Source organism: Hyperoodon ampullatus (assembly GCF_949752795.1).
Source record: "Hyperoodon ampullatus genome assembly, chromosome: 6".
Classification (NCBI taxonomy): Eukaryota; Metazoa; Chordata; class Mammalia; order Artiodactyla; family Ziphiidae; genus Hyperoodon; species Hyperoodon ampullatus.
In genome coordinates this window covers 24,944,571-24,968,859 of record NC_136919.1, presented here as the reverse complement: position 1 = coordinate 24,968,859, position 24,289 = coordinate 24,944,571, and the positions used below count along the sequence as shown (strand labels likewise).

Sequence of the window (24,289 nt, the reverse complement as noted above, 5' to 3'; positions counted from 1 at the left end):
CCTCACTCCTAGGACTCTTCACTCCTGTAAGGCTGGGCTCAGGCTTGCTCTCTCCAAACCCTCAGTGCCTGGCACAGGTGGTACTCAGTAAATATTGAGTGAACAAATACAAGGCCGGATGAGGAGAGAGGGAAGGTCAAGATGGCTGGATGATAATAGTGGTAGTAATTATTACTGTTGAGCAAGGGATCTTAGTGTATCATCTCATTTCATCCTCATGACACATCTATGAGACAGATACTTTCTTTATCCTCATTTTACAGATGAGGAAACTGAGACTTCAGAAGTTAAGTCATTTGCCCACCCAGCTGGCAAGCACAGAGCTGGAATTGGAGCCTGGGCAGGCTGGCTCCAGAGGGCACAATATTTCCCACTTAGCTGGGTGGGGAGGCTGGCCTGTCTGGTGAGGTGCTGGATAGGGGAGGGAACGGGGTGAGTTCTCTCTACGGTTTTTCTGCCTTTTTGTTTTCGCACACGAAAGGATGAAAAGCAAACAGGTCACATATATACACTACCAAACATAGGGTAGATGCCTGGTGGGAAGCAGCCGCATGGCACAGTGAGATCAGCTCGGTGCTTTGTGACTGACTGGAGGGGTGGGGTGGGGAGGGTGGGAGGGAGGGAGATGCAAGAGGGAAGGGATATGGGAACAGATGTATATGTATAACTGATTCACTTTGTTATAGAGCAGAAACTAATACACCATTGTGAAGCAATTATACTCCAATAAAGTTGTAAAAAAAAAAAATAGCAAACAGGTCAGCAGTAGTTGTACGCCATCTCACCAGGTCCCTGGAAGTAGCCACAATTATAGCCTGTTCACCTGGGTGCCCTTCATAGCACGTCACTGTCCTCATAGAACTGACCGCTGTCCTGGTCCTGCCCTCTTATGTCCTCTCCAGGTGAGACTCCGTGTGTCCTGCTGTCAGGTTGCAAGCCTCACAGCCCTTCTGTCCCATTTGTCTCCTGCAGATGTCATGGCACCCCCAGTACCGGAGCTCCAAGTTCCGCCATGTCTTTGGCAAACCAGCCAGCAAGGAGAACTGCTACGACTCCGTGCCCATCACCCGCAGCGTCCACGACAATCATTTCTGTGCTGTGAACCCCCACTTCATTGCAGTCGTGACTGAGTGTGCTGGTGGGGGGGCCTTCCTCGTTATCCCCTTGCACCAGGTAAGGATGCCTGCTAAGCTCAGGCCCAAATAGCTCTCTGGAGGCAGCACAGGACAGAGGGAGAGTAGAAAGAGCCTCAGTTTGGGTTCCATATGTGGGTTCAAGTCCTAGCCCTGCCTGCTACCAGCCATGTGACCATGAATAAGTCATTTCACCCCTTTGAGTCTTGGTTTTCTCATTGAAAAAGTATACCTCTCCTGGGATTTCAGCTTCTAGCAGTTGTTTAGGACTCCTAGGACCTCCCCTCCACCCCACTGCAAAGTAATTCATTCATGAATAACATTTAATTCTTAATGCATTGCCGGGCTCACAAGACATTGGGGAAATCTCCAAAGCCTCCTCCTCTCTCCAAGAAAGGAAAAAAACCTTGAGCCGAAATTTAAGTAGGAGAGGTAAGCAGCAAGTGAACAGGAAGAACAGGCTTGTCCTGTGGCAAAGGTTGATGCTATAAGTTGGGCCATATGCAATTGCTGATTATTTAACAGTTTTTGACCCCCAAAATGGTGGTTTCATATAGACTAACTTAATAGCAGATCTTTTCAGAATCCTGAGTTTCTGCCGTGAGGTAGAATCTCTGAAGGGGCTAGAGGGATCCGGGCTTGGTAGTGCCTCTGGTTTGCAGCAGAAGCAGATAGAAGGTTTCTCCAGAGGAAAGCATTTCCAATATGAACAGGATTCCCACAGATTAAGATCAGGGAAATTCATAAACTGAGAACACCAAGCATGTAAGCCCCCATGAGTAAGCATCCGCTGAAAAAAACAAACAACAGACTTAGAACCCCTTTTAGAAGTTAAAATCACAAATATAAATTGGAATCTCATAGATCAGGTTTTCTGATCCCAATGCAATTGAGTTAGAAGTCAGTAACAAAAGATAAATTTTAAATGCCTATTCATTTAGAAATTTAAAAATACTTGGGGGCTTCCCTGGTGGTGCAGTGGTTGAGAGTCCACCTGCCGATGCAGGGGACACGGGTTCGTGCCCCGGTCCAGGAAGATCCCACATGCTGCGGAGCGGCTGGGCCTGTGAGCCATGGCCGCTGAGCCTGCGCGTCCGGAGCCTGTGCTTCGCAATGGGAGAGGCCACAACAGTGAGAGGCCTGCGTACCGCAAAAAAAAACAAAAACAAAAACTTGGAAATGAATGAGAATGAAATACTTCACAAAACGTATGGGATGCAGGGAAAGTGGTGCTTCAAGGGAAATTTATAGCACTAATGCTTATATTAGGCATAAAATTAACAACTAAACATTCAACCTGAGAAGTTAGAAAAAGAACAACAGAGTAAACCCAAAGAAAGTTTGAGGAAGGGGGTAATAAAGATCAGAAATCAGTGAAAGAGAATCAAAGATCGATAAAGAGGATCAAAAGAGCCAAAAGTTGGTTCCTAGAAAAGACTGATAGACAAACCTCTGAAGAGATGGTCAAGAATAAAAGAGAGAAGGTTCAAATAACACTAAGAACAAACAAACAAAATGCAATATCAGTAGAGCCTCAAAATATAAAACACTAATCTGAGCAGTTTTATGACAATATATTTGAAAACGTTGGCAATATGGACAAATTCCTACAAAAAAATATAACTTGTCAGGACTGATTCAGGTAGAAATAGAAAGCCTGAATGGTCCTTTAACTATTTTAAAAATTGCATAATAAAACTCTCTTAAAGAAAACAGAAAAAGGAAAAGGCAGCCATAGAGTGAGAAAAGATATTGGCACAGTAATCATGACAAAGAGCTCATTTCCTGAGTGTATAAAATGGACTAGGGGAAAAAAAAAATGAACAGGTATCTCATAGCAGAGAAAATCCAAACGGTTACTAAACATTTGAAAAAGTGCTCAACCTCGTTAATAAACCACAGTGAGATACCACTGCAACCCACCAGATAGGCAAAAATATAAAATCTAATAATAGTGAGTGATGATGAGGACACGGAGCCCTCTGAACTCTCAGGCACTTCTGGTGGCAGGTAAACTGGCACACGTGTGTTGGAACAAAGTGTGACAGTTTCTATTAAAGAGGAAAATGCACAGACTTGGAGATTCCACTCGTAGGTATTTACCATGGAGAACTGTGTGCTTATGTCAACAGAACACAAACACAAGAATATGCATGGGAGCATTGTTCGTGTTATCAAGAAACTGCAAAAACCCAAATGTCCAAGAATTGAATAAACAAATTACGGTATATCTATAGTGTGGAATATACACAATTATGAAAAGGATCAAAATATAAACACATACCACCACATGGATGAATCTTAAAGACAGTGTCAAGGGAAGAAACCAAATAAATTACAATGTCACTACCTAAGGTTAAAAACAGACTAAATTAAACTATACTTTAAGGGATGCATAAGTAGGTACAAAAATCTTAAAGAAAAGCAAGCAAGGGAGGATAGCCAGGATAATAGTTACCCCCTGGGGGAGGGAGGGAGTTATGATTGGAAGGTATTCCTTAGCAGGGAGTCTCCTTTGTGCTAGCAATAGTTCATGGCAGTTATATGTTTAAATTTATTTTCCAACAATTCATTAAGCTGAACATTTACATTTTATGCACTTTTTTATATTTTACATGAACACACACATAAGGGTGACCCTAGGTCCATGTGGTTTTACAGGCAATTTCTATGTAACTTTCAAGGAACTGATTATTCCAATCTTTTACAAACATTTCCAGAAAATAGGAAAAGAGGGACTGCTCCCCTTTTGTTCTGAGACCAGTGTAACCTTGATTCCAAGACCAGACAGGAACAGATCAAGAAAGAAAAATATCATTCAAGAAGATGAATGCAAAATTGTTAGCCAATATCACTCAAGAAGATGAATGCAAAATTGTTAGCTAATCAAATCTAGCATTGAATTAAAAAAAGATACATTCTGAGCAAGTTGGATTTATTCCAGAAACTAAGGGTGGTTTAATATTAGTTAACCTATAAATGTAGATCATTATGTTGCAGATGAAGGGAGAAAAAACATATAGTCTTCTCCATAAATGCAGAAAAAGCATTTGATAGAGTGAAATACCCATTCATGATAAAAGTTCTTTGCAAACTAGGAAAAGGGTATTTCACTAACATATAGGAAACAGAATTGTTTAAACTTTTTGTTTTGAAAGAGTCTCAACCCTACAGAAAAGTTTCAAAAATACTTGAATAAATGATTATCCTTGACTTAGATTCACCAATAGTTAACATTCTGCCAAATTTACTTTTTATCTTTTTTTATATCTTTCTCTCCATATGTGTGTATATAGAATCTAACTCAGGATCATGCATTATGTTGAGTTGTCATATCTCTTAGTCTACTTTATTTCATTATATTGACTTTTTTTTTTTTTTTTTTTTTTTTTTGGTGGTACGCGGGCCTCTCACTGTTGTGGCCTCCCCTGTTGCGGAGCACAGGCTCCAGATGCGCAGGCTCAGCAGCCATGGCTCACGGGCCTAGCCGTTCCGCAGCATGTGGGATCTTCCCGGACCGGGGCACGAACCCGTGTCCCCTGCATCGGCAGGCGGACTCTCAACCACTGCGCCACCAGGGAAGCCCCATTATATTGACATTTTAAAGCAGTGAAGGCCCACTGTTTTGTAGGACATTTCTTTCTTTGATTGTTTTGTTTTTTGTCTTTTGTTTTTTGATTTTTAAATTTTTTATTTATTTATTTTTATACAGCAGGTTCTTACTAGTTATCTGTTTTATACATATTGGTATATATATATGTCAATCCCAATCTCCCAATTCATCCCCCACCACCACCACCACCGCCACACCCCACCCCACCCTCTGCTTCCCCCCCTTGGTGTCCATACTGTAGGACATTTCTAAAATTGGATTTGTCCCATTGTTTCCTTGTGATTAGATTCATGTTATACATTTTTGGCAAGAGTATTAAACAAGTGATGTATCCTCAGTTCATTACATCATGTAACACATGATATCAGTTTGTCCCATTATTGGTGATATTGGTGATATTTGATACCTTTATTAATATGGTGCAAACATCATCATAAAGAAAGAATGTGAGAAACATCCCTTTAGGGAATTCCCTGGTGGTCCAGTGGTTAGGACTCTGCACTTCATTGCCATGGCCCGGGTCCAATCCCTGATCAGGGAGCTAAGATCCTGGGGCGTAGCCAAAAAAAACAAAAAACAAAACTTGGCAAGAAGGTGCTGGCCTGCACAGTAAGATTAGAAAAATAACTTAAAGGTATAAGGATTGAAAAGGAAGAGGTAAAACTGCATTGTTTACTGGTGTGATTGTCTACATAGAAAACCAAAAGAAAGTAGAGTCAAATAATTAGAAAAATGAGTGTTTGGCACTCCCAGACTCATTCTATGAGGCCACCATCACGCTGATACCAAAACCAGACAAAGATACTATAAAAAAAGAAAATTACAGACCAATATCACTGATGAATATAGATGCAAAAATCCTCAACAAAATACTAGCAAACAGAATCAGACAACACATTAAAAGGATCATACACCAGGATCAAGTGGGATTTATTCCAGGAATGCAAGGATTCTTCAATATATGCAAATCAGTCAGTGTGATACACCATATTAACAAATTGAAGAATAAAAACCATATGATCATCTCAATAGATGCAGAAAAAGCTTTTGACAAAATTCAACACCCATTTATGATAAAAACTCTCCAGAAAGTGGGCATAGAAGCAAACTACCTCAACATAATAAAGGCCATATATGACAAACCCACAGCAAACATCATTCTCAATGGTGAAAAACTGAAAGCATTTCCTCTAAGATAAGGAACAAGACAAGGATGTCCACTCTCGCCACTATTATTCAACATAGTTTTGGAAGTCCTAGCCATGGCCATCAGAGAAGAAAAAGAAATGAAATGAATACAAATTGGAAAAAAAGAAGTAAAACTGTCACTGTCTGCAGATGACATGATACTATACATAGAGAATCCTAAAGATGCCACCAGAAAACTATTAGAGCTAATCAATGAATTTGGTAAAGTTGCAGGATACAAAGTTAATGCACAGAAATCTCTTGCATTCCTGTACACTGACAACGAAAGATCAGAAAGAGAAATAAAGGAAACAATCCCATTCACCACTGCAACAAAAAGAATAAAATACCTAGGAATAAACCTACCTAAGGAGGTAAAAGACCTGTATGCAGAAAACTATAAGACACTGATGAAAGAAATTAAAGATGATACCAACAGATGGAGAGATATACCATGTTCTTGGATTGGAAGAATGAATATTGTGAAAATGACTATACTACCCAAAGCAATCTACAGATTCAATGCAATCTCTATCAAATTACCAGTGGCATTTTTTTTACAGAACTAGAACAAAAAATCTTAAAATTTGTATGGAAACACAAAAGACCCCAAAGAGCCAAAGCAGTCTTGAGGGAAAAAAATGGAGCTGGAGGAATCAGACTCCCTGACTTCAGACTATACTACAAAGCTACAGTAATCAAGACAATATGGTACTGGCACAAAAACAGAAATATAGATCAATGGAACAGGATAGAAAGCCCAGAGATAAACCCACGCACCTATGGTCAACTAATCTATGACAAAGGAGGCAAGAATATACAATGGAGAAAAGACAGTCTCTTCAATACGTGGTGCTGGGAAAACTGACAGCTACATGTAAAAGAATGAAATTAGAACACTCCCTAACATCATACACAAAAATAAACTCAAAAATGGATTAGGGACCTAAATGTAAGAACAGACACTATAAAACTCTTAGAGGAAAACATAGGAAGAACACTCTTTGACATAAATCACAGCAAGATCTTTTTTGATTCACCTTCTAGAGTAATGGAAATAAAAATAAACAAATGGGACCTAATGAAACTTAAAACGTTTTGCAAAGCAAAGGAAACTGCAAACAAGACAAAAAGACAACCCTCAGAATGGGAGAAAATATTTGCAAATGAATCAACGGACAAAGGATTAATCTCCAAAATATATAAACAGCTCACGCAGCTCAATATTAAAAAAACAAACAACCCAATCCAAAAATGGGCAGAAGATCTAAATAGACATTTCTCCACAGAAGATATACAGACTGCCAACAAACACATGAAAGAATGCTCAACATCTTTAATCATTAGAGAAATGCAAATCAAAACTACAATGAGATATCATCTCACACCAGTCAGAATGGCCATCATCAAAAAATCTAGAAACAATAAATGCTGGAGAGGGTGTGGAAAAAAGGGAACACTCTTGCACTGCTGGTGGGAATGGGAATTGTTACAGCCACTATGGAGAACAGTATGGAGGTTCCTTAAAAAACTACAAATAGAACTACCATATGACCCAGCAATCCCACTACTGGGCATATACCCTGAGAAAACCATAATTCAAAAAGAGTCATGTACCAAAATGTTCGTAGCAGCCCTATTTACAATAGCCTGGAGATGGAAACAACCTAAGTGTCCATCATCAGATGAATGGATAAAGAAGATGTGGCACATATATACAATGGAATATTACTCAGCCATAAAAAGAAACGAAATTGAGCTATTTGTAATGAGGTGGATAGACCTAGAGTCTGTCATACAGAGTGAAGTAACTCAGAAAGAGAAAGACAAATACCGTATGCTAACACATATATATGGAATTCAAGAAGAAAAAAATGTCATGAAGAACCTAGGGGTAAGACAGGAATAAAGACACAGACCTACTAGAGAATGGACTTGAGGATATGGGGAGGGGGAAGGGTAAACTGTGACAAAGCAAAAGAGAGGCATGGACATATATACACTACCAAACGTGAGGTAGATAGCTGGTGGGAAGCAGCCACATAGCACAGGGAGATCATCTCGGTGCATTGTGGGATAGGGAGGGTGGGCGGGAGACGCAAGAGGGAGGGGATATGGGAACATATGTATGAAGAAAAAAAAAAGGAAAAAAGAAAAAAAATATTAATTAGAAAACGTACTTCGATATACAGGAATGGTCTATTGTGGAACTGAAGTTTCATTTGTGTGTACAGGTTTCTGTGTGAACATAACTAAGTTCATTTTTCTGGGATAAATGCCTAGGAGTGCAATCCCTGGATCATAAAGTAGTTACATGTTCAGTTTTATAAGAAACTGCCAAGATATTTTCACAAATAATTTTATAGCATAAGCAAAATATTACATGGAACATACTTCTCCTAAAAAGTTCTTTGCTGTTTATCTGCAATTCAAATTTCACTAGGTATCCTCTATTTTTATTTGCTAAATCTGGCATCTCTATTCCCAGGTGATGCCAATGCTGCTGGTTTACAAACTACATTTTCAGCAGCTGGCTCTATTCTAGTTCTTTTTTATCATTAGGAAAAACTTTCAAACCCAAAGGTAGGTTAAAAACAATATAATGAACTCTTCATACTTAGATTCTAGAATCTTGAAGACTTTGCCACTCTTGCTTCATCTATCCCCTTTTTTCCCCTGAAGTTTTGTTTGTGTGTTTTTTAAGATTTTTTTTTTGATGTGGGCCATTTTTAAAGTCCTTATTGAATTTTTACAATAGTGCTTCTGTTTTATGTTCTGGTTTTTTTGACCACGAGGCATGTGGGATCTCAGCTCCCCGACCAGGGATCAGACCTGCACCCCCCTGCATTGAAAGGCGAAGTCTTAACCACTGGACCGTCAGGGAAGTCCCCTCTGAAGTTTTTTTTTTTAAGCAAATCCTGAACAGTTTGTCATTTTACCCCCACAAAATTCAGTTTGCAATTCTAAACAATAGTAACATTTTCTGACATATCCACAATGCTAGGATCACAGCATCAACAATATCTCCTGTGCCAACCGATTGCCTGTTATGTAAAAATGCCTTTGATTGCCTCATAAATGCCTCTTTGCACCTGGTTTGTTTGAATCAGGATCAAGAAAGGTCCACGCATTGCATTTGGTTGGCATTTTCTTAAGTAACCACATCCAGTGTGACGGAACAGGAGGGAGAGGCTGAGAGAGGGAAAGGACACACATGCTGGTCCCATCGTGCAGTGCTTATCTGGGCAGATAGGCCTGCGGGCCCTTTTTCATGTAGTCAGCGGGGACAGGGCTTATGCTGTGCCTTTATTAGCTCATTTTCTAGGAAGTATTGCCCCATCCAGATGAGAATGCTGAGGCTCAGGGAGCTGACTGCCTGAAGGACCCTGAGCAGGAAGGGTGAGGACCCAGACCTGGGCATGGTCTTGGGCCCCACTCTCATTCAGCTGACCTGCACTCCTGAGGTTTACCTCTGGTTTACATTGGCTCCTTGTCAGTTACCAGGGATTAAGTCCCATCCAGGCACAGAGAGTGTTAGTAAAGGAAGGAAGGAAGAGACAAGCCAGCTAATTCTTTATTGGAACGTAGGATTGGAAGGTGCCTGGCCTCACCACCATGTCCCAGAAGTTATTCTCAGAAGGGTCAGGGTGTCCCAGGTGGTGTCAGGTATCCCCAGGGGAGTGACTCCGCAGTCCCTTCCTCTTGCACGCTGAGACCCAGGGTGAGCCCGTTGCAGGGTGGCTCTTGCAGCCTAGGCAACCAAGGGCTGTGCTCTGGGAACAAAGGCACAGCGGGAAGGTCTGGGGACAGGCCTGCCCTGAGCCTGGGGTCATGCCAGGTTGGGCTCTGGACCCTGGCGCCTGGCCTACAGCAGACCCACCCCATCAGAGTGGGAGGTGGACTTTGCTGTGAGGTGTGGAGGTCGGGAGGAATGCCAGCAAGAGCAGGCAGAGCCCTGGGGGTGGACCCTGCAGCATCACTGGGAGTGGACCAGGCCAGAGTCGGGCATGGGCCTGAGGGGCCAAACGGACACGTGGCGAACAGGTGCCTGGGAGCAGGGGGGAGGGGAGCACTTCACTGCTGTGCTCTTAGAGGCCCGCTGGACTCTTCTTAAGCTTATGTCAGACCATGTCACTCCCTTGCCTAAACACCTCCCAGGACCCCCCATTGCGTGCACACAAAGTCCTGACTTTCTCATCAAAATCCTTCATCCCCATTCCAGCTGACGTTTTGGACCTTAGAGCCTTCCACAGCATACACCTGTCCCCTCCACACTCAGGTTCCCCTTCTAGAAATGCAGGCTGTAGGCTAGTCTATTTTACTTTTTTATTTAGGGGGAAAGTCTCTTCCAGTTCTAGGGGTCTATTAAGCCTGGAAAAGAACATGTTCAAGGAATGGGTCCTCTGCCTTCAAATATCAAGGAGCTGGCCTGGGGCCGGGGGAGTGGGATGGGAGTGGGGATATCTATGGGGTCCCAAAAGACAGAGCTAGAACCATAAATGGAGAGTGAGGGGAGCAGGGAGGGCCACAGGGAGGCTACACCAGGCTCCCAGTAAGAAGCGCTTTCTCACAGTTCAGCAAGGTCTAAAAGTGGAATAAACCAGCTAGGGAGGAAGTGAGCTCCCCATCTCTGAAGGTAACCAAGCAGGGTTACCAGATAGCCTCTGCAGTTCACCACTTCCAGCCCTGGGTGTGGGGTTCTATGGTGAACATTCCCCATGCTCATCTGTGTATGTGAGGAGAGGGCTGATGAATGACGCTCTGCCCTAAACCTTCCTAGGAACATGATTTGCATTTTAGCAGCACGTGTGTTCGCAGGATTAGGGAACACTCCTGTCATCTTCCCCCTGCTCAACTCTCTCTTCTGGGGAGCCCTCTGGCTAAGTCTCACCCCCTGTGTGTCCTTTCCCTCTCTCAGCCTCTCCCTCCTGTTCCGTCACACTGGATGTGGTTACTTAAGAAAATGCCAACCAAATGCAATGCGTGGACCTTTCTTGATCCTGATTCAAACAAACCAGGTGCAAAAATCATGATAGTTAGGACATGACTCATCTGTCCACTTGTCCATCTCTCCATGGGCATCTCTCTCTGTGCAGCGTGACTGTCTCCATGCCCACAGCCTCTCCCCTCTATTCTGACCTCCTCTACTGTCCTACCCATCAATTTACCTTCCCTGCTCTCTGCTTTAGGATCCTCTCTGCTTAAAACCTACCTAAGGCCCAGCCTTTCTGACTTGAAATGCCTCCCCCTCACCATAGCCTGGTCAAAGTCTCCCTTTCTTTAAGGCCCAATTGAAAGGCCTCCTCCTCCAGGAAGCCTTCTTTGATTAATCCCACCAGGGCCTTTCTTCTGCCTCTTCTTCTCTCTGTGAGCCCTGAGTACACTACATCCTGTCACCTCCACAGATTGGAGGCTCCTGCAGGGCATGGACCATGAGTAATTCATCTTTTGCCACCACTTGCACGCAGCGTAGGACCTGGCACATAGTAGGTCCTCAGTGAAAGGCCTGCATGATGCTGATGATAACTATGGCATGAGGATAGCAAGAGGCAGACCGAGAGTGAGAGGAAGCTTTCCCAGTTCTCGTGGTTCTGCCGTGGATGGAGTGGCTCTGATTGTCAACCCTTCTGATCCCCAGCTTCTGCATTATCAATGGGGATTTTTGCACTACTTCCTGGGGTGGTTGGAGGTAAATCAAATAATATTAGCAGAGCCCCTAGCACAGGGCCTGGCACATAAATGACTCCCTAAATTATGATTCCTGAAGAAAATACTTGCAAACCTGTTCCTTATAAATGTGATAATGTGCTTGAGTCTGTCGGTGGGAATACCATCAAGACATCAATTTAGTCACTGAGGGCCCCCCTGGAGCCATTGCCCATCAGTTGTGTAGGAAGTGATAGGAGCCCCCCGTGGAAGCTTGGCCTCACACTAAGTACACCCCTGGGCCCCTCTGAAACATACTGAGCAACAATAAAACTGGGTAATTGTGATTAATTATTATCTCAATTAATAAATGTGTGAGTTCTGATGAACTTAAACTGGCGAATTTCCTGAGAGCTTACCATGTACCAGGCAGAGTGTTTTTCTTTTTTTTTTCTTTTTTTCATTTGGCCGTGCTGCGTGGCTTGTGGATCTTAGTTCCCCGACCAGGGATCGAACCCAGGGCCCAGCAGTGAAAGCGCTGAGTCCTAACCACTGGACCGCCAGGGATTCCCGAGGCAGAGTCTTAAGCACTTTATGTGTATGAACTCATTTAATCCTCATACCCACCCTATGAGATTCTACTACTGTTGCCATTTTGTAGATGAAGAAACTGAGGCACAGAGAGCTGAGGTCACTTGCCCCAGGTCACACAGCAGTAAGTGCTGTAGCAGGGATTCAAATCCAGGAAGCCAGATCAGCCTGCCTGCCTAACCTCTTCTACACTGTGCAGACTACTTCTACCTCCCATGTCCACCTGGGCTGTGGGGAGCGTCTCCCGAGGCCATGACTCTGATGCTGTTCTGGGGACAGCCGGCTCCCTGTGAGCCCTAGAGGTCACAACAACAGCCCTACAGCCTCTCCCATCCTGGCAACTGAGGTCCCCCACCCACCTGGCTCTGCCTTATGGGTCCTACAGTCCCATCCGCTCCGTCTGCCCCAGGGCGGCCCCTCAGAGACTCGGAGGTGGCGTCTCTCCAGGCTGAGCAGCTGCCTGGGGTCTACAAGGAGGGCATGTGTATCTCCTCTGATTTAGAGCCTGCACCCCTGTAAATCAGAGGCCTGTCCCTGGCTGACTGCTGGCCTAATGGGCTGAAAGGCAGCAGTGGCCTCCTAATTATAAATGTCCCTGCCCTGACAGGGCTTTTAGCAGCCCGGTCAATAGCCCATCAGACTGGCTAATGTCTGTTAATGTCAGTCCTCCGCACAAACCCTTTTAGGCACAGAGCCTTCCAGCCTCTGGGGAGCACCAGCCATCCCTTGCTTGCTGAGAAGGAAGAGAAGCTGTGTGGGACTGGGGCCTCTGCTCTTAGAGGCCTGGGAGGAGCACCCATCAGAGCCAGGCGTGGCTCTTAGGCACCTCCAGGTCTGAGGCAGACAATGTACAGAGGCTCTCTTCCCTGCCCAGGGGCTCATTTTCTCTATCCATGGAGGAGCTAGACCCATCTGAAAGAGATGGAACTTTTGCTCACCTCCTCACACATCATTATCAAATGACACAAGTCCAAAGTCTTTCCTTTATTTTCTCTCTCCTCTCTCTCTCTGAATGTGTATGTGAAACTATTTTTTTTTTCTGAACCCTTTGAGGGTAAGTTACATACATCTTTGCTTTTTATCCCTAAATACTTGTGTGTTTCCTAAAAATAGGAATATTCTCTTACATAACCGCAGTACATTGTCAAATTCACTCAGTTTAATGTTGCAACAATACTTCAATCTACCATTCACATTCCAGTTTGTCAAATAATGTGCTTTATAGCGTTCCCCCTCCAGGAAGGGATCCAGTCTAGGTTGAGGTTTCTGAGACCCTTTCCCGAGGGGCAAGATCGGAATTGGGCAGAGTACTTCTGAAGGGGAGCCCGGGACCACAGCCTGTTTGCAGAGCTACGAAGATGCATGCATAAAACCGCCGTGAACCAGGGTCTCGGTTTTCTGTCCCCTAGTTTGCCAGGGGTGAACAGGGGTGTCCTGTGTCTGTTCTCACAGCAGCTCCCTGCTTTGCTGCCCTAGTAAGCAAGGCCAGGGACCATCACTCATCTTTGCTTCGTCTCCCTTGGGCATGGTCTCAAGACGTCCCACAAGAGTGCAGTGGTCTCTGCAGAGTTGGGGAGGTGAGGGAAGGAGAGGCCGTGGGTATTCCCTGAGCTCACTCTGTTCTTCAAAATTAATTTTTAAATATCATGAGACAGTTAGTTCTGTGAAGTCAAGTACTACGTCTTATGTTCACACAGCACCTCACATAGGGCCCGTCCCCCAGGTTTCTCGTAAAGATGTGGTGAATGGGTGGGTGTTGGCCAGTTTTCTTCTCCACTTTCTCCCTCACTTAGATATAAAAGTGGAGCCTTCCGGTGGGTGGGCTCTAGAACCTGAGGCTGGCTAGTGGATGTGGCGGTGCCTGCGTTGGCAGGCAGAGGGCCTGATCCTGGTCCTTGTACTGCCAGGGCCATGCAGTGTGGCGTGTAAAATGAATGTGTTGGTCCCTGCCAGCTGCTGGTTTCTGTGGATGAACTGGTGTAGTTGTCCCATGGCCCAGGGAATCTTAGCTTCGGGGCTGTGTAGCCGGGGCTGTGAAAACTGTGTCCTCCTAGCACCTAGACAGGAATTCTCAGCAGGAAAGAGGGGAAGGGAAGAAAATGCTCTTTCTTTTTAATTGAAGTATAACTCACATACCATAAAATTCACCACTTAAGTGTACAATTCATTGAGTTTTAGATGTTCACGTGGTTGTGTAACCATCACCACTAATTTGCAAATGATTTTATCACCCCCAGAAACCCCACCCCCATTAGCAGTCACTCCCCATTTGCCCCCTCCCCCCAGCCCTAGGCAACCACTAATCTGCTTTCAGTCTTTATGGATTTACCTATTCTGGATCCCACCGCCCACCCCCGTCTTCCCACTGCATGGCATGTGGGATCTTAGTTGCCTAGCCAGGGATTGAACCCAGGCCCTCGGCAGTGAAAGCGCTGAGTCCTAACCACTGGACCGCCAGGGAATTCCCCCTATTCTGGATTTTTTTTTTCATATCATTATTCAGGGTTCTGAATTCCAGGTACCAGCGGATGTGTTCATTTGCTCAAGCAGTGAAACTACATCTGGTACATCATCTAGTGGAACCATGCAGTATGTGGCTTTTTATGTCTGGCTTCTTCCACTTAGCTTGATGCTTTCAAGGTTCACCCACGTCAAAGCATGTGTCAGTACTTCATTCCCTTTTTTGGCTGAATAACATTTCATCGTGTGAATATACTACGTTTCAATATCCATTTATCCATTGATGGACATCTGGATTGTCTCCACCTTTTGGCTATTATGAATAATGCTGCTGTGAACATTGGTGTACAAGTCTTTTTGTAGACCTATGTTTTTATTTCTCTTGAGGCTATACCTAGGAGTAGAATTACGGGGTCATATACTAACTCTGTGTAACCTTTTGAGGAGCTGCCAGACTGTTTTCCACAGTGGCTGCACCATTTTTGCATTCCCGCCAGCAGTATATGAAGGGAAACATCCTTTTACTGAACACCTACCATGTGCTAGGCACTGTGCTAGGCCCTTCCCACACCTCGTCTCCTATGATCCTCACACGAACGCTCTGAAATACCTATCATCCCCTCTGTTTTACTGAGGAGGACACTGAGGCTCAGAGAAGTGCCGTGGCTCCCCCAGGATCACACAGGGGTTAGTGGTAAGTCCTAGATTCACTCCCAGTTCTGCCCCGTACGTTTTCTTGTCTACTTGGTGATTGCTGGCTGCCCGAGGGACCCTCCAGGTGCTAAAGTGGGATTAGCCCCCTCCCTCCCCAACCTTCCTGGGTACTGTTTTACAGACGGGAAAGTTGGACCCCCACTACCCAAAGGTCTCCGGGCACAGAGGGAACGTCTTAGACGTCAAATGGAACCCTTTCAATGATTTTGAGATCGCCTCCTGTTCTGAAGATACCACGGTGAGTGTCAGTGCATGAGGCGTTTCCCTTTCCCGAGAGGAGTGGGACTGGGGCAGAGGGAGATGGCATGGTGTCTGGACTCAGCTCTGACCTTCCTGACTCCTTCATCCTTCACGAGGTGAGGTCACTGTGTGCGGAGGGAGTAAGTTCGATTGAGGAGGAGAAGCTCTGGGCTCCGTGGGACTTGGGGTACCACCCCTCCTCTCTATGGGCCTCAGTTCCCCCATCTATAAAATGAGCATAATAGCTCCCAACCATCTAATGAAAATCCAGTGAGATTCATTTCCCAGTGGGAAAGCCCATCTTTTGGGGGACCTATCAAATGCTGTGAAGGGCATTTTTACTGTGGCCCGAAAATATTGTGTCACATAATCTCATTGACAATGGGGAGGGAAGATTTAAAAGGATAAGAGTGGGAGCCTTAAATGAATGTGAACACCAAAACCATCCCAAAAGCTTCAGTCCCACCAACTTTTTGAGCCCCTGTTCTGTACCAGGATCATAGTCCCTGGCTCCACAATGTTTGGTGTTATTTATAACGTATTCTCTGCCTCCTTCTAAAACTCAGCGGGTATGGCTTAAAACAAAAGACACAGATACGATCAGATGATTGAAATAAGGATGAAAGTCATAGCTACCCTTTATTGTGAGCCCATTGTGTCCCTGACTCTCATTACACATATCATTTCACTCAGTCTTCCCAGCAACCCCACAAGGTAGGATGTTTTTCTGATGCAGAAGCTGAGGATCTGAGAGATGGGGCAGTTGGCCCGAGGTCACACAGTTTGTGGAGGCAGAGCCAGGGTTCCGACTAAGGCCTGATTCCAGAGCCCAATCTTTTTCCACTGAGCTGTTCCACTTCCCTAAAGAGCAGCAGCCACAGATGGAGGAATTTAACTATGGAGGGTTGCAGCTGTTGAATTCCAGGCTTAGCTTGGAGCTGCCTGGCAGCCAAGGCAAAAAAAAGGAAATAGCCTCACTGTCTGATCAAAGGAAACAGACCCGTTCATAGCGAGAAGCAGGTAGAAAATTCTAAGAGGACTTGTGTCATTTTCCATATGAGGGTTGCTGAGGAACGTAATGGACAGTGTCTGCCGACGTGGCTTCACCAAAGGGACAGCTGGGCCCTGTGAGAACTGACCTTGTCTCAAATGAGTGTAGGGCTTCTGACAGGATATCAAGTATCTGACTCTGTGTTCACTCCTGGAATACCTGCCCTTTCAGGCCTGCTTTGAAGGCTCCCTTCAAGGTCTTTATTAAATTCCTAGCTAGCCTCATCACCCATCCCTTCCCAGTTGCCCTGGGGGCAGGAGGAGTGGACCCAACTATTGGGAGTGGCAGGGATGACCCTCTAGCTCTGAGGGATGGTGTCTGTTTCTACCAAACAGGCCTGCCCAGAGTCTGTCCTCCAGCCAGGTCCAGTTCTGTTTGGTAACAGCCCTGACCAGACTCCGTCTATCTGGAGCCTGGCACTATTGTGAGGTTGGCTTTCTGGTTTTAAATCCAGGATGACCAGGAAATAAATGCTGATTTAAAAGCAAAGTCTATCTGAAGGCCTATAGATCCTAAGAGAAAGAGGACGTACAACCACATAGGGACCTGAGAGCCCTGCAGTACAATAAGGGACGTTAAGTCAGCCTGGGCTCTGTCACCCTCTGTAGCATCCTCTGTTCCTCCATTTGTATGCCTCTGTGATGGGGAGATGACTTTCTACCATGTAAGCCCCTTCCATCCTCAACAACACTGCTCTGGAAGGAAGCCCCAGCCCCTCCTCCCAGGCCCTCACTGTGGAATACAGGCCTGTGACCCCATCTAACCCTGCCTTCTGGCCTTTAGTCTTCCTCTTCCGGGCCATCCAAGGGGCCCCCTATAACGGAAGTGGTTGGGGGTTATCCCTGCCCTGTCCTGCTCCAGAGACTGCGCTGGCTCCCTAGCTCCCTGAGGAGATAGCATAAACCCTTTCTCCTGGCATTTGAAGCTCTACCCTGAGCCTTTGGGACCAGGAGCGGCTAGAGCACTGTACTTTGAGGGGTATTCTAGGCTGAGAGGCAGGTGTGCTCTGACATTCAGCCTGGGAATCAAGCCTGTGGCCCATCTACTCACCCACTGCCTCAGGTCGCTAAGAATGGCAAAGATTACCAGAGGCCTAGGCTCCTCTCCAGCCCCTGCTTGGGCTGGAGGACCTTGGCAAAGCGCCTGTCTCTCTGAGGGGCCCCAGCTGCCTCTCCATTGAGTGAGAGGTAGATACAGAGAGAGCTCCCCCGGACTGTCTGCAGAGCACTGCCAGTTCTGTGGCTCAGGGTCATGGACGGCCAAGGTGACCCCGGCTAACCCTTCCTTTGGGCCGTGTCTTCCCTGACAGATTAAAATCTGGGACATCCCCAAGCAGCTGCTGGCAAAGAACCTCACAGCCTGCAAGAAGGAGCTGGTGGGCCACGCCCGCAGAGTGGGCCTGGTGGAGTGGCACCCCACAGCCGCCAATATCCTCTTCAGCTCCGGCTATGACTACAAGGTGGGTCTGTGTATTCATTTCCTAGGGCTACCCTGACCTATGACCAAACTTGGTGGGTTAAGACAACAGAAATGTATTCTCACATAGTTCTGGAGGCCAGAAATCCAAAATCAAGGTGTTAGGAGAGAGAGCCATGCTTTCTCCGAAGTCTCTAGGGAGAAGTCCTTCTGTGCCTCTTCTAGGTTCTAGTGGCTCCAAGCATTCCTTGGTTTGTAGCTGCATCACTCCAGTCCGCCTCTGTCTTCTGCCCTCCTCTCTGTGTATCTATACATCCCCCCTCTTCGTACAAGGACACCAGTCATTGCATGTAGGGCCCACCCAAATCCAGTACGATCTCACTGTAACACATTATACCTGCAAAGACCCTGTTTCCAAATAAGGTCACATTCTGAGGTTCCAGGTAGATATGAGTTTGGTGGGGGCGGGGTGGGGGGTGGAGACACTATTCAATCCATTAGTCTTTCTGGAGGGGATGGGCTGGACCCTGCCCAGAGATGCCTCCCCCTGCTCCATTGATTTCAAAGCTAGCAAGCTGTGGGCCCTGTGGATTGGGAAAATTCACAGTAGAGGAGACCTAGATTCTATTCCCACTCTGTCTCTGACTTGTAGTATGACCTGGGAAAGTCCCTGGTCTTCTCTGGGCCTCAGTTTCTCAGTCTGCGCACAAATGGGGTTGATGTGGGATGGGAGTGGTTGAGAGGTCCTTTACCCCGTTCTGATCAGAAGTGCTCTGTTACCTGTTTATGTAGGGTGTGCTACTGTTTATGGTTGTACACAACTCCAGGGGGCGCTATTCGCATTATAGACTACGAGAATGGGTTGCCCTGGAGCTGTGCAGTGCACAGCCTGTGTAGCTAAATATGGCAGCCCTTGTTATCTGTGTGGTAGAAACTGTTGCTAATGACTGTTTGAAACCCCCTGGACTATCTGGTCCCTTGGGGTCCTCCCAGCATGGATGTTTCATTGCTCCAAGCAGATGGTGTTTTCTTTTCACTGCCAGATAGCCTGACTCCCCACTTCCCCCTCCTGCCACGTGGCAGCTTCAGCCGGCAGACCCATCCTCCCACCCGAGGCCTCTTGGCCAAACTGCCATCTGTGGCTTCCCTCCCGGGGATACCGTGTTTCACTGCAGCCTGGCTGGCGCGTGACTGTGGAGGCCAGGGCGGGGCTTGGGGGGATGCACTGTGCTCAGAGCCGGCTCTCTGCCATGCAGGTGATGGTCTGGAACCTGGATACAAAGGAGGCTGTAATCATGAGCCCCGTGAAGACAATTAACTGTCACCAAGACGTGATCCTCTCCATGTCCTTCAACACCAACGGCAGCCTGCTGGCCACTGCCTGTAGAGACCGCAAGATTCGGGTTCTCGACCCCCGAGCAGAGGCCGTCCTCCAGGTCAGTGCTGGGCTGGGGTCTGGCTTGGGGTCAGAGGAGCGAGGAGTGGAGTGGGCATGGCAGGGTGGGGGAGGTCTGAGAACAGGGCAGTAATGATGTTAGTGTTCTGGCCAAGCCTTCACACGTGTTTATCCCCATCTGTTGGGGGGGTGTAGAATATGTCATACCCATTTTTCAGATGAGAAAACTGAGGCTGAAGAGAGGCTAAGGGACTTGCTCACATTGAAAGCTGGGACTGGAACCTGGTCTAACTCCAAAGCTTGTCATTGTGCCTCACCTCTGTCAGGAGGCATGACCTGGGGGTCAAGAAACCTCAGGGCACCACTGTTATCCACTGTGTGACCTTAGACAAGCACTTTCTGCTCTCTGGGTGTCTATTTTCTCATCTGCAACAATGGGCCATTAGTCCTTCCTCTGGGAGGGTTAAATGAGATATCCCAGGTGACAGTGGCCACCCAGCCCCATGCCTTGCACATAGTGGATGCTCAATAATAATCTTTTAGCAAAAACATGGAGCTGGGCCGAAGTTTACCTCTGTCCTAGCTCAGAAAAAGAACTCTCAACAAAAATAGTGGGAGAGACTTTATGTGGATGGGAGAGACCCAGGAAGGCTTCCTGGAGGTGGTGCCTCTGGAAGGATTCTCCAGGCAGAGCTGGGGTGAGAAAAGAAGGCATTCCAGGTGGAGCAGCAGCGTAAGCAAAGACAGGATGTCCCTGACCGCACATGTCCCTCCAGGAAGCCAGCTATAAGGGGCACCGGGCCAACAAAGTGCTATTTCTGGGGAACCTGAAGAAGCTGCTGTCCACGGGCACATCCCGATGGAACAACCGGCAGATGGCCCTGTGGGACCAGGTGAGTCTCCCGAGCAGCCCCACCAGCGCCCCTCACCAGCGCCACACCTTGTGCATCTTGTTGTTCAAGGAAGGGGAGGGGTCAGGACCCAGGAGAAGCCTCGGCGTCGGGGAGGGGAGATGGCTGAGTTTGGGATCAGGACTTGGGGGTGAAGGGGAGGGCAGGAGAAGGAAAGGGCCTTCTAGGCAGAGGGAACAGCTGGAGCAAGCCCTTAGAGTGAAATAGGGAGGTGTGTGGGCAAGAGGAGCTGCCTGTTCAAGGTGGGTGGGGGTGGGGATGGGGCTGAAGACCAGGCCAAGTAGTATTAATTTCAAGGAGCACTTGGCTGGAGTTCGACAGATCGCTTCCTCTCTGTCTGAATCTCCTTGCATTAAAGTAGATGTAAAACAGGAGGGGCTTCCCTGGTGGCGCAGTGGTTGAGAATCCGCCTGCCGATGCAGGGGACACCGGTTCGTGCCCCGGTCTGGGAAGATCCCACATGCCGCGGAGCGGCTAGGCCCGTGAGCCATGGCCGCTGAGCCTGTGCGTCCGGAGCCTGTGCTCCGCAACGGGAGAGGCCACAACAGTGAGAGGCCCGCGTACCACAAAAAACAAACAAACAAATAAAACAGGAGGAGGAGGGCTGGAGTGACATCATGTGTATGAGAAATGATTCATTAAAGGTAAAATGCTAGCAAGGGAAAAGGAGCTGGTCTCTCTTTCTCTCTCACACACACACACACGCACACGCACACATGCACACACACACAGCCCTGTGACAGGAATTCTTATCTTAGCACCACCAAGGGGCACTCCATGAGTGACCCATAGACCCTCCTGGTCTCCCTTCCCTTGCAGGATGACCTCTCTGTGCCTCTCGCAGAGGAGGACCTCGATGGCTCCTCAGGCGTGCTGTTTCCATTCTATGACTCGGACACCAACATGCTCTACATGGTGGGGAAGGTCAGTCTGACACGGGAGGGAAGTGGCGGCCTGGTGCCACTGGCGGCCAGACCGCAGCCTGGGGCCCTTGGGGTACAGGGCAGGGGCAGGGACAGGCAGGAGTGGCTAGATACTCTCCCCCTGTGGTGAGCCCTGCCCCTCTCCCACCCTCCTGGCTCCACAAGAACACCTGGGGCCAGGGCTTTGCTGGACACCCTGAGCTAGTCCGTCCCCAGTTCTGGGTCCGGATAAGGAGGGACCAGTCAGTGTTTCCTGGCAGGGGCACCTTCAAATTTGAGGCAGAGCAGGTCTTCACTGGGTGAGACTGTCTTGTACTTGGCATCCCTGGCCGCTACCCACCAATGCCAGGAGCAGCACCCACCTCCCCACCCAGTCATTATGACAGTGACAACCAGAAATGCCCCAGGGGTAAGACCCACTGGATGGTCTCAGGAACCCCACTTCTGACCTTTGTGTGCGGCTCTCAGATGGGAGTGGGGTTCAGGCCTGTGCTCCCAGAGCCTCTGCCTTGGAGGCATCTGTGTGGGCTTTGGGTCATGGTTGGGGGGGACTAAGTGTTAAAATGAGGTCCCTTGGTGCCCTGCTGCCTTGGTGTCAGTCCTCTGGTCTGCCCTTGTGAGAGGCGGCTCTGCCAGCTCTTCACTCACAGTCCTCTCCAGGTTTCTGCTGTGTGGCAGTGGGGACCAGGTGGGGGCCTGATGGGGCCCGGCTCTGAGCAGTGCCCTCCCCTCCACAGGGAGACGGGAACATCCGCTACTATGAGGTCAGCACCGAGAAACCTCACCTGAACTACCTGACTGAGTACCGCTCCTATAATCCACAGAAGGGGATCGGTGAGTGTGGGACACTGAGGCCACTTGGGGCCTGGGGAGACAGGGATGAGTCAGGCCTCGCCCTAGAGGGCCCCTCACTGGGGAGGGAGACAGCGGGTCAACGCTCTGAGTCATGGGAGTTCTAGTTGAGGTATGCGGGAGGTTCTCTGGGAGCACACAGGAAGAAGTCCGGGAGGGCTTACTGGAGGAGGCAAGACTTGAGGAGCCAGAAGGGAAGCAGAGCACAGCACGGGGAGAGGATGAAGGTGTTCTAGCTGAAAGTTAAGCAGTTACAGCAGTAGCAAGGAGATGGGGGACACTGACCTAAGAGAGGCCCTAATTTTTAAGTGTGTTTAGGGATTAAAAACAAAACAAAACAAAACAGGACGCAACTATATGCCCTCTACAGGAAACCCACTTATATATAAAGACACAGCTAGATTAAAAGTAAAGATGGAGGTACTTCCCTGGCGGTCCAGTGGTTAAGACTCCGTGCTTCCACTGCAGGGGGCACGGGTTCAATCCCTGGTCGGGAAACTAAGATCCCGCAGGCCACGCTGCGCGACCAAAAAAAAAAAGTGAGGATGGAGAAAGATAGCATGCTAACACTAATCAAAGGAAAGCTGGCATTGCTCTATTAAGGGCATCTGGGTTGGGAGGTATGGGGAGGGTGATGGAGGGCCTTGAGCAGAGCACACTTGCTGTAAAAGTTTACCTAAAATCCTTGAAGGTAGGGGACAAAGTCTGAGGATTTCAACCCCATTTCCCCAGCTCGGGACCTGGTCCAATGTAGGACTGTTTGTTAAGGGAAGGATAGTGGAAAGAGGCTGGTCTCTGTTCACATCCAGGTGTTCACCCTGGCTTTGCCACTCACCCTGGGTCCCTGGGGCCCCAGCCCACCCTGAGGAATCTCTTGGCCCTCCTTGGTCATCTCCCCACAGGTGTTATGCCAAAGAGAGGTCTCGACGTGTCCTCCTGTGAGATCTTCCGCTTCTACAAGCTGATTACAACCAAAAGCCTCATCGAGCCCGTATCCATGATTGTACCCCGGCGGGTAAGAGTGGTGTGAGCCGTCTCCGAGGGAGGTGGGGAACCCCTCCTGGAGAAGAAGGACCCCGGGACCTGGAGCCCACGCCCCTGGGGGAGCAACAGGGGGGCTGACGGCCCCTCCTCAAGGGGAAGCCTTTCTTGTGGTCAGTGCGCTGTCCCTCCCACCTCTGCTCTCGAGTTGCTCTGTGACGTTGGGCACATCCCTTTGCTCTCTGGGCCTCAGTTTCCTCAACTCACAGGGGTTGGGGGGAGTCTGCACCCCTGGATCTCTAAGGGCCCTCCCCCACAATCCCCGCTCTCACTGTCCTGACTTCTCCTGCAGTCGGAATCCTACCAAGAGGACATCTACCCGCCCACGGCAGGTGCCCAGCCCTCTCTGACGGCCCAGGAGTGGCTCAGTGGGATGAATAAAGGTGAGGAAGGCAGAGAAAAAGCCTCGGCTGAATGTGGGGGACAACGGAGCGTCCAGTGGCCCCAAGTAGCTGAGAGGGGTGTGGCTGGTATTTGTGTCCTTCCGTAACCCCTAACCCCAGAGGACTGGTCCTTGATAGTCGGTTCCCAGTGGTTAGGATGGTCGCATATGGGTCCAGGAAGGGAGGGGCTCGTCCCAAGTGGCTCAGGAATCTCCCTCCGAATCAAGGGATTTTGCTCCAAGGAAAACGTCTTTAAATTCTGGGCTGTGCAGAGTGACTGGAGAGTCTCAGCTGGATGCCCCCTGCCCATCCTCCCGCCACCTCTGCAATTACTCTTTGACCCCAGAAACCCTCTAGGCAGCAGCCCCCGCCCGGGCCCTTCTGCCCACTCTGCCTGCCCTGACTCTCCCTCCCTGGCCTGTCAACATAAGGGCCTGCGCAGGGGGAGGCGGTGTGTGCTCCCACCCCTGCTGTGGCCCCCGGAGCTGCCTGCTGCCCCCTCCCTTTTATGTGTAACCCTTAGACAGCCTCACTCCTCTCTGGGCTCGGTTTCCTCATTGTAGCCGTGATGCCTGCCTCCCCTGCTTCTTGGGGTGTTGGGAGAATTCATGAACTGGTAGACGGCAGAGCGCAGCGCAGGCGCGAGGGGCCTGCGGTATTCTGGGGCAGCCCCTACAAACCAAGCCTTGCTTAGATAATCACACGAGTGTGTATTTGCACTCTGCTTGCCC

At 48.1% G+C, this 24,289-nt stretch overlaps 1 protein-coding gene across 1 annotated transcript in view; it reads left to right on the top strand.

The window, feature by feature from the left end:
• Positions 1-972: 972 nt before the first annotated feature.
• The window catches only part of CORO2A (coronin 2A), a gene marked incomplete at both ends in the record, with an annotated part of 23,716 nt that continues 399 nt past the window's right edge, over positions 973-24,289 (top strand). The window contains 9 exons of the mRNA XM_079706683.1: positions 973-1,173; positions 15,467-15,583; positions 17,946-18,095; positions 19,309-19,488; positions 20,225-20,341; positions 21,179-21,283; positions 22,020-22,116; positions 23,037-23,149; positions 23,468-23,558. Coding sequence (XP_079562809.1) covers positions 973-1,173; positions 15,467-15,583; positions 17,946-18,095; positions 19,309-19,488; positions 20,225-20,341; positions 21,179-21,283; positions 22,020-22,116; positions 23,037-23,149; positions 23,468-23,558 — 1,171 coding nt within the window. The remainder of the gene's footprint in view (positions 1,174-15,466; positions 15,584-17,945; positions 18,096-19,308; positions 19,489-20,224; positions 20,342-21,178; positions 21,284-22,019; positions 22,117-23,036; positions 23,150-23,467; positions 23,559-24,289) is intronic.